This window comes from Oncorhynchus masou, chromosome 11 (assembly GCF_036934945.1).
Source record: "Oncorhynchus masou masou isolate Uvic2021 chromosome 11, UVic_Omas_1.1, whole genome shotgun sequence".
Lineage (NCBI taxonomy): Eukaryota > Metazoa > Chordata > Actinopteri > Salmoniformes > Salmonidae > Oncorhynchus > Oncorhynchus masou.
In genome coordinates, this window is record NC_088222.1 from 28936353 (window position 1) to 28946684 (window position 10332).

At 43.0% G+C, this 10332-nt stretch overlaps 1 protein-coding gene across 4 annotated transcripts; it reads left to right on the top strand.

Annotated features, from left to right (window-relative positions):
• The first annotated feature begins 593 nt into the window (after positions 1–593).
• LOC135548442 (centrosomal protein CCDC61-like) lies at positions 594–9521 on the top strand. Of its 4 annotated transcripts, none has more exons than XM_064978052.1 (13): positions 594–771; positions 1247–1424; positions 1522–1604; positions 1686–1846; positions 6278–6430; positions 6520–6727; positions 6979–7079; positions 7192–7409; positions 7622–7700; positions 7941–8132; positions 8266–8299; positions 8386–8455; positions 8615–9521. In XM_064978052.1, the coding sequence occupies exons 2-13, from the start codon at positions 1277–1279 to the stop codon at positions 8704–8706; spliced, it is 1539 nt and encodes a 512-aa protein (XP_064834124.1). In that variant the 5' UTR covers positions 594–771; positions 1247–1276; the 3' UTR covers positions 8707–9521. The 4 variants fall into 4 exon arrangements, with proteins under 4 accessions (XP_064834124.1, XP_064834126.1, XP_064834125.1 ...); XM_064978054.1 differs by having other exon boundaries at positions 7222–7409; XM_064978053.1 differs by having other exon boundaries at positions 6979–7061.
• Positions 9522–10332: the final 811 nt, after the last annotated feature.

The following is a 10332-nucleotide window of genomic DNA, read 5'->3' on the forward strand; positions in this document are numbered from 1 at the left end:
TCGCATTGTTCCAGTATGGTCTGTGCGCGTGTGTGTACCTCTCTCATAGAGTGTATTACAATGTTTAGCACCGTCCTGCCTCCTTTTCCTCCTTGCTCACACAAACACACTAAATCCTAAATCCAGGAACACTCTTCGGTCAGGCAGTACTGCATAAACCAGCTCAGCCACATTGCGGATCAACCAGGGGTGATGGGGGGCCAGGGCCATGGTGTACACATCCCTAGGCAACAGGGGCAGGGTTTGTGTGGGTGTGACTGTGCTTGTCTGCATACATGTGTGTTGTTGCAATTAAATAATTTCTACTGACCAAGTGCCCACCAGCTTACTATTTTCTGTTCTGGTAGAACAGCTACAAAAGTATTTAGATCTTTGAGGATTTATATTTACAAAGCCATGTTGCTTATCATGGGCTCAGCATCAATTTCACTAGAGGGCCTCGGAGCTGAAGCTTGAGCACCCGCGAGATCCTCACAGCGTTTACATATGACTGACGGTAGCTCCACCCAATCAGAGTTCCTTGTATAGTATTTTAGACCAATATATTTACTTGACATTGTGTAGGGGGCGGTAGTTATGCATTCCCGGTTAAGGAACCGCTCCATTCAACAGTGGCGGCGGCTTCCAAACTGTCAGGTATCAAAGAGGGGTGTACTCTTTCATGCCAAAGACATTATCTGACTTCATTCGGTATTTGTATTTTATTTTGAGAAAAACAATGTTATCCAAGGTGTAGCAATTTGGAATCTGTGTTCGAGCACTTCAATACGGGTATGTAACTAACCAAGCATATATTACCTAGCTAGCAAGCTGGCTAACGTTAGCTAGCTAGCTAACTTAGCTGTTATTTACCAACACAGACCGAGCAAGCAAACTTGCCCGCTAGTTTAGTTACTTGCAAGATAGCAGTGTAATTTAGTTATCATGCAGTATTATAGTTAGCAGAAAAAGCAGTTCATTTGCAAGCCTGCTCGCTAGCTGGTTTAGTTATCGTTCGTTAGCTAGCAAACCAGATATTGTTGGCTAGTTAAGTTCTCTCCAGCTAAACTAAGGTTATTTATTTTATTTAACCATTATTTAACTTGGCATATATTAGCTATATTACGTTCCAGCAAAGATTCGTAATCACATTTCATTGGCTAGTTACTCAATACTAGGCCTACATTTAGTTTGTCAACATTGATGCCCAGTAGTGGGCATGTGTGAGATGCTGTGAATCGATTGATGGTCTGTCTCGGTCTTGTAGGTCTGTCGACGTTGCGACCAAAGCAGGGAGATGGAGGTGGGCTCAGTGGTACAGGAGGACATTATTTTCCGAGGAGTAGGGTTTGCTGTGAAGATAGAGCTAGAAGAAGGATTGCTAATAGTCGAGATATCTGATTCAATGACAGCTGACCAGTGGAGGGGAGAGTTTGATCCAGCATGTAAGTGAAGTCTTATCATCTTATCATTACAATTAGTTTATATGGACATTGTAGACATGACTAATTATGGTCTTATCATGTTTTCATTGTTTTCCAGACATCGAAGACCTCACTCGCAAAACAGGCAACTTCAAGCAATTTCCCATCTTCTGCAGCATGTTGGAATCTGCTGTTACTAATGTGAGTCTGTGAAGCATTAAAGGAAGCTAAAACATGTATGATTTAAAAGTGTTGTGATTATAATGCATTATTTTTCTTCAGACGAGTGAGTCTGTTACCCTTGACCTCTTGACCTATGCTGACCTGGAGCTCCTGCGGAACCGTAAAGCTGGGGTTGTTGGTCGTCCGCGTGCCCAACAGCAATCTCCTAACCTCAGTGCCAAAAGATACCTCATCCTTATCTACACTGTTGAATTTGACAGGTTTGTTTATCTTTTAGCGATCACTATCTTAAACTTCACTATCAAACTCTACTTGAATCTTACAACTGCAAACTTGCCAAGTTAACTTTTCCTTATCAATGATTTATAGTGCCTTCAGAATGTATGCATACCACTTGACTTATTCCACATTTTTTTGTGTTACAGCCTGAATTTAAAATGGATTATATTCTTTTTTTATCTCACACGTCTAGGGCTGTTGCGGTGACCATATTCCAAATCCAATTGTATTTGTTAAATGCGCCGAATACAACAGTGAAATGCTTATTTACAAGACCTTAACCAACAATGCAGTTTGAAGAAAAATAAGTTAGGTTAGTTGGGGTAATATGTACATGTAGCTAGAGGTAATGTGACTATGCATACATAATAAACAGAGTAGCAGCAGTGTAAAGGGGCGGGCAATGCAAATAGTCCACGTAGACATTTGATTAGCTGTTCAGGTGTCTTATGGCTTGGGGGTAGAAGCTGTTAAGAAGCCTTTTGGACCTAGAATTGGCGCTCCGGGTACCGCTTTCTGTGCGGTAACAGAGAACAGTCTATGACCATTGTTAGGGTCTCTCTCTGACACTGCCTGGTATAGAGGTCCTGGATGGTGTGAAGTACTGGGCCATACGCACTACCCTATGTAGTGCCTTGCGGTCGGAGGCCGAGCTTTTGCCATACCTGGCAGTGGTGCAACCAGTCAGGATGGGGCAGCTGTAAAACTTTGAGGATCTGAGGACCCATGCCAAATCATTTCAGTCTCCTGAGGAGGAATAGGCTTTGCTGTGCCCTCTTCACGATTGTCTTGGTGTGTTTGAACCATGATAGTTTGTTGGTGGTGGATACCAAGGAACTTGAAGCTCTCAACCTGCTCCACTACAGCCACGTCGATGAGAATGGGGGTGTGCTCGGTCCTCATTTTCCTGTAGTCCACAATCATCTCCTTTGTCTTGATCACCTTGAGGGAGAGGTTGTTATCCTGGAACCACACGGCCAGGTCTCTGACCTCCACCCTATAAGCTGTCTCATCATTGTCTATGATCGGTCCTACCACTGAGTTGTTGGCAAACTTAATGATGTGTTGGAGCCATTCCTGGCCATGCAGTCATGGGTGGACAAGGAGTATAGGAGGGAACTGAGCACGCATCCCTGAAGGGTCCCTGTGTTGAGAATCAGCGTGGCACCTAGGGACAGCCTGTCAGGAAATCTAGGATCCAGTTGCAGAGGGAGGTGTTTAGTCCCAGGGTACTTAGCTTAGTGATGAGCTTTGAGGGCACTGTGGTGTTGAATGCTGAGCTGTGATCAATGAATAGCATTCTCACGTAGGTGTTTCTCTTGTCCAGGTGTGAAAGGGCAGTGTCATCTGTGGATCTGTTGGGGTGGTATGCAGATTGGAATGGGTCTAGGGGTAAGGGTTTTGATGTGAGCCATGACCAGCCTTTCAAAGCAATTTATGGCTACAGATGTGAGTGCTACGGGTTGGTAGTCATTTAGGCAGGTTAGCTTAGTGTTCTTGGGCACAGGGACTATGGTGGTCTGTTTGAAACATGTTGGTATTACATACTCAGACAGGGAGAGGTTGAAAATGTTAGTGAAGACACTTGCCAGTTGGTCAGCAGTATTAGCCTATCATTTGTGAATTCTATATTATCATGATGAATGATGCCCCACATCAGAAACAATGCTTTTTTTGCAACTTTTTTGAATCATAGTCGCACACTTAATGTAGCCTAGCACCCTATATGTTTTGCTAAGGTTTGTATCACATCTAAAGTGACCAAATAACTTCTTAAAATTAAGCACATTAATCTGCTTTACAAGTGGTGTAGAGCCTAACTGGCATACATAAGCAGCATGTGAGTTTCAAGTTTGGGGATGATCATTTTCACATAAAAATGCACCATTATAATAAAAGCATTCGATGCATAATTGCATTTGCGGTCACTTTGGTAATGGTGTTTTCCGCTAATGGAACATTCTCGCTTCTAGCCTACTACCATGTGCGCATTGTTGAGCCTATAATGTGAAGACAGCCTAATAGTTTATCAACATTTTAAGCTAAATGTTCTGATCTGTTGCGATAGCCATATTATGTAAATGTGTTTTATTTTTATGCTAGTGGTTGCATTAATTTGGGATCTATCGCATCCCACAATTGTCCCAGACTGTTTGGAATATTTATATCTTGCACAGAATAGAATATCTGACTTTTGTACTCTGGGGGATAGTAGATTTGACATTAAATCAAATGTTATTTGTTACATGCGCCGAATATGACAGGATGATCATAGCGTGAAATGCTTAGTTAAAAGCGCTTAAGCAACAATGCAGTTCAAGAAATAGAGTTAAAGTATTGACTAAATAATGTAAAGTTAAATATAAATAAAATAACAATAACAAGGCTATATACAGGTGGTGTCGAGGTAATTTGTACATGTAGGTAGGGGTACAGGGACTATGCATAGGCTAGTGATTTTGCTTTTGCTGTTCTTTAGGCCTACTCATCTTGTTGGCTGACGAAAAGTAAATATGGACAGTTCTTCCAATATCTTCAATATGCACCTTGGAATTGGATAAAGACGCTTGCAGTTGCGTCCCCGATGTGGGACGCAACTTGTATTCTGTGAGAAAGACCCGATCACGTGATGGAGAGCCATGTGAGTGATAGTTATTTTGGAGCGCGCAGCACTCAGGGAGAAGGGCACAACGGCCACTGGCCGCAAAAGTCATGGATTTGTTTAGGGTGCGTTACAGCCACACGAAGGGGATGCTGCCGTGAAGTTCTAGGCATTATCAAGTGCTTGTCAAATTGTAAATGAATGGCAGATGTAGTGTTTACAGCCTGCGCAAAAAAACAAAGCAGAGCTCATGCCTTTTCAAGCAACTTTTTTCAAATCATTATTAGTCACATCATGCAGCCTTACAATGTATTAAAAATCAAAACCTATAGCCCAACGTTTGTAGAACAACTAAAGTTAAATTTATAACTCTAAATTAAGCATTTATGAGTACCTATTTCTTTGTTAACTGCTCAACACAGAATTGGTGCATGTGCGCACTCCCTCATTATTTGGAGAAAATTTCATTTTTATTTTATTCAGCTTTGTTCAATTGTGTTCTTTATACTTTCTTCGAATTTGCTTCGCATATTTTATAGTAACTCCAGTGTTTTTTGGCCTTGTGTTTCAGGTTATTGTCCTGCTGAAAGGTGAATTTGTGTCCCAGTATCTGTTGGAAAGCAGACTGAATCATGTTTTCCTCTAGGATTTTACCAGGGCCTAGCTTCCATTTATTTTTATCCAAAAAGACTCCCTGGTCCTTACTGATGACAAGCATACCCAAAACATGATGCAGCCACCACCATGCTTAAAAATAGTTTGGGGGAGTGGTACTCAATGATGTGTTGTTGGATTTGTTCCAAACATAACACTTTGTATTCAGGACATAAAGTTAATTTCTTTGCCACATTTTTTTGCAGTTTTACTTTAGTGTCTTGTTGCAAACAGGATGCATGTTTTGGAATATGTTTATTCTGTACAGGCTTCCTTATTTTCACTCTGTCAATTAGGTTAGTATTGTGAAGTAACTACAATGTTTTTGATCCACCCTCCGTTTTCTCCTGTCACAGCCATTCAACTCTGTAACTGTTTTAAAGTCACCAGCGGCTTCATGGGGAAATTCCTGAGTGATTTCCTTCCTCTCCGGCAAATGAGTTAGGAAGGATTTCTGTATCTTTGTAGTGATTGGGTGTATTGATACACCATCCACAAGAACTGTACATGACACACTGTTCACAGCCCTCTTGTTGGCGGAGAGAACATTTTGCAGGTTTAAAGCTTATTGCCTGCAATTCTACATATTTTGTCATGGAGTGCAGAGGATATTATGCTGTTTTAAAACACATTTTCTTGCAATTCTATACATTTTGCCATGTCTAATGTGTATTAATTTGATATTTGACTGCAAAATCTATGTGCTTAAAAAACATAGCTAAAAAAACAACTGACGGGCTAGTGATCTGGAATTTTCTGACAAGTTATAAATGGCTCTCTAAGGTATGCAATGACTGACATGACAAGAGGAAAACAATTTTGAAATTTAACCTTCTGCATTCCAATTTTCAGTGGTTTCCCCCTAGTTTGGGAAGTCCCCCACCATTGTAAAAAAATATACTGTCTACAGTTGATTTTGCCATGTTTATTCTATTACAGACACCTTAATGCATGCTTTTAAATTCTATGTGAGCTAAACAACTTTTGAAATAATTAAATACATGTACTTTAAATACTGTAGAATTCCATTCATTCCTATGGAGGACTGCTCCTTCTGGGGAGTGCCAATATGACCAACCTGTGGCTTCAAAGCCTCTGATTGGACAATACATAGCATCAGCAATCCAGGGTTTACATAAATCATTATTTCCTATAGGATCCACTACCCCCTGCCTCTGCCCTACCATGGCAAGCCTGACCCTGCTGCCCTGCAGAAGGAGATCAGAGCCCTGAAGACTGAGCTAAATGCCCTTGCCAACCATGCAGGGCACAAACCAGCAGAGCCAGAGATACGCCGGCTAAGGGCAGAGTAAGTTATAATCTATTATTGTTCTTTAGACTCTTGGCCAAACTCAAGCTAGAGGTTAAGGGCCCTCACTTCTCTCTGTCTGTTGCCAGACTCGCCTTGGTGAGAGACGAGAAGGAGGCCCTGACCAAGGCTCTGGAGCGTCTGCAGATAGTGGGGGCTGGCTCCACCCCTGGAGGAGGGGCTCGGGGGCTCAGAGAGGTGGTCAGGAGTTTAGAGGACCAGCTCCTCAGAGAGAGGGCCAAGAGTCAGCGCTCTGCCACCAAGAGGGGCCAGGAGCAGCGCCGCCTACTGGAGCAGGTTGGTCCTTGCTTGCATCCTATTTCAAGTAAGCATGTTGTCTAACTTTTTTATAACTTTAAATAATTCAGCATGACTGGCTTTGTGTTGATGGAAATAATGTAGCTAGTAACATAGATTCCTGCATACCATAACAAGGCCTTGTGTGCATGTCAAGACTTAGTATTTCTAATTTGTGTGCCACTATAAGTAGCATTGTTGGTGCTGATTCTTCTGTTAAGCTGGTAATTCAGACGTTTCCTGTCTCCTAGTTGGAGGAGCTAAGAGCATCGGAGCGAGCTCTCCGGATTCGCGTTAAGAGTTTGACCAATGAGCTGGCGTTACTTAGGCGAGGGTTAGTCAATCTAAGCATGTATGTCTTTCCTTTTTCTCTTTCACTCACTTTCCTACTTACTTACTGACTCACACACTCCTTATGATACACTCTGCCTGTGGCTAATGTTGTATACTATGTGTGTCTTTAGTAGGTTGACCCCTGCCCTCTCTGTGCGCAGTGCCTCACGGGGTGATGGGGAGATCAGGCGCTCACTGTCCCGGGAGCGCAGTTTGGGACGTGTTGTGGTCAGGGCTCGCTCAGGGTCCAGGGAGAGGACAGAAGAGAGGGGTCGAAGGTCAGAAGGTCGTAGGGCAGACTCCTCAGGGCCCCGCACGCATGTTTCCAGACCCTCACCTTCTCCCACAGGTATTACATTTTTTTTCTCTCTTTATTAGGCTTTGGAGATGAAAGGTAATTTAGCTTCATTGCATTGTTTTTGACTTAGTATAAGTTTGGTAATGAAATGGTTTAAATCAAGGTTGATGTAGCACCAAGTCTGAGTAAAGCTGTCAGAGCTTGACTCTCTGCTTGGTTTTTTACTAGGAGCTCCCAGTCAATCCTGTCGTTCCTATTTCCAGGTTCGCGAGCACCACGCTTCGACCCCACTGCATATATCCAGGACAGACAGCGCCGACTGAGAGAGGGGGAGCTCAAAAAGTCAGACATCTCCCTCTAATCATTTAACTGTCATAACTATCTGCAGTCCAAGCTTGTGCCAATTATACCAGTGTTTCATGTATGTGAACACTGTTATAGTGATTTTCATCTGCTGAAATACATTCAAGGATTTCAAATGGCAACCCATTTTAGCTTAATGCTAATACAAAAACCAATACTGAGTGATACTTTGACTAATCACAACTTAACTTGGCGTCCTGTGTTCTCTCTCTCCCTCAGCCAGAGGAAGGTCCGGAGGGACATGCTAGCATCGCCTGTTCTGGAGAGGGGCCGATCTCGGTCCAGGGAGGCATATCCCCAGCTAACCAGGGCAGGCAGTGGGAGCAGAGGGAGGAGTTTATCAATAGAGAGTAGGAGGAGCAGACAGTCCTCTGTGAATTCATTGGTGGAGTTGGATGAGTTGACAATGGGGTAAGTTATTCTATAACTTGCACCTATATCATATGCTATTAAAGTTCAAACTGGGTTTGTTTGAGAAAATGGGAGATGTTCTGTTGCTTTACTGCGTGTCTCAGACTGTTTCTAATTTTGGTATGTGTTTCAGAGGAAGGAAGCAGACCTACAATGGGCCAACCATGGTGAGTACGTTTTTTTTATTTTTTCATTTTTTTTACAGCTGGTGATAGACCTTGACTTGTTGAGTGACAGTGACTTCTTTTTGTAGCCCAGAGGAGGAAATTTGACCAGGAAGCCCCATTGCAGCACTCCCACACGCAGGATACGATCAGACAAAGGTAACCAATCCATGCCCTACTCTCCAATCTAAAGTGTAATCAGTCACTTAGCTAAAAAAGAAATGTATTTTTAATATGAGCCCTAGTAACATTCTGTGTGAGACCCTTGCTGAAACAAGTAATTTAACATTGGCTGTGTACTGCTTGTCTTTTACCCAGAGGGCTCCATAGATGGGGCTGACCTGTCTGAGATCGATGCTCGGTTGCAGGCACTACAAGACTATATGAGGGACCTGAACACGGGACACTAAAGCCATCAATTCTGCACACTCCCAATCCGGCAATAGGTTCTGACGTGTTTCCTGTGCTGCAAACTGAGACCAAGGATTACAATCGGAGTCGACACTGACTAAACAAGACCACTGCACTACACCTATGATATTTTTGCACACAAGCAGACATTATCAACCGATAGGCTTATGCAAGTGCAAACACTGATGCACACACAGCTTATTCTGTCGTCCTCTGGCAGACAGTGCCTGATCTGTGGATAAAGATACCACTGTGAAGGCTGTTAAGCCACAGTTTATTGAACTTGAACTGAGTGACTGATTTTATACTGTGGTTTTATAACTCATGCATTGTGTATGTTGTGACAGTAATACCCCATTTCCCTTTTTATAAAACAAGTGATTGATGAATGCAAAGCATATTGTGATTTTATGTATTTGAGTCTAAATATTGTTACTTTTACTCAACGTATCTACTCTTAATCGTCACTGCAGCAGCTTTTCCTCTTAGTTGTGTGAGTGAACTACGTGCAGTGTCCTCTCTCTGCAGTACAGTTAGTGTTGCTTGGATGGGCTGAAGGTTCCTCCTTAGGGCTTTACTCAAGGGGCAGCTGCCACTACAGCTGGCTGGGTCTCATTAATTAACAGTGAACCTTCCAGGCCTGGACCCTTCCACTCCTGGGTGAGCAGCTGGAAGAGCTGCTTCCATTTACTACTGTAGGAGGATGACAATATTGAATGAAGTTGACAGGCCTTTTGTGCTGTTTTTTTTTTTGGAGGGGAGTTAAAAAATTATATATACACTGCTCAAAAGAATAAAGGGAACACTAAAATAACATCCTAGACCTGAATGAAATTCTTATTAAATACTTTTCTTTACATAGTTGAATGCACTGACAAAATCACATTATCAATGGAAATCAAATGTATCAACCCATGGAGGTCTGGATTTGGAGTCACACTCAAAATTAAAGTGGAACACCACACTACAGGCTGGTCCAACTTTGATGTGATGTCCTTAAAACAAGTCAAAATGAGGCTCAGTAGTGTGTGGCCTCCACGTGCCTGTATGACCTCCTTACAATGCCTGGGCATGCTCCTGATGAGGTGGCGGATGGTCTCCTGAGGGATCTCCTCCCAGACCTGGACTAAAGCATCCAACTCCTGGACAGTCTGTGGTGCAACATGGCGTTGGTGGATGGAGCGAGACATGATGTCCCAGATGTGCTCAATTGGATTCAGGTCTGGGGAACGGGCGGGCCAGTCCATAGCATCGATGCCTTCCTCTTGCAGGAACTGCTGACACACTCCAGCCACATGAGGTCTAGCATTGTCTTGCATTAAGGGCAGCAGGGTAGCCTAGTGGTTAGAGCATTGGACTAGTAACCGGAAGCTTGCAAGTTCAAATCCCCGAGCTGACAAGGTACAAATCTGTCGTTCTGCCCCCAAACAGGCAGTTAACCCAATGTTCCTAGGCCGTTATTGAAAATAAGAATTTGTTCTTAACTGACTTGCCTAGTAAAATAAATAAATTAGGAGGAACCCAGGGCCAACCGCACCAGCATATGGTCTCAAAAGGGGTCTGAGGATCTCATCCCGGTACCTAATGGCAGTCAGGCTACCTCTGGCGAGCACATCGAGGGCTGT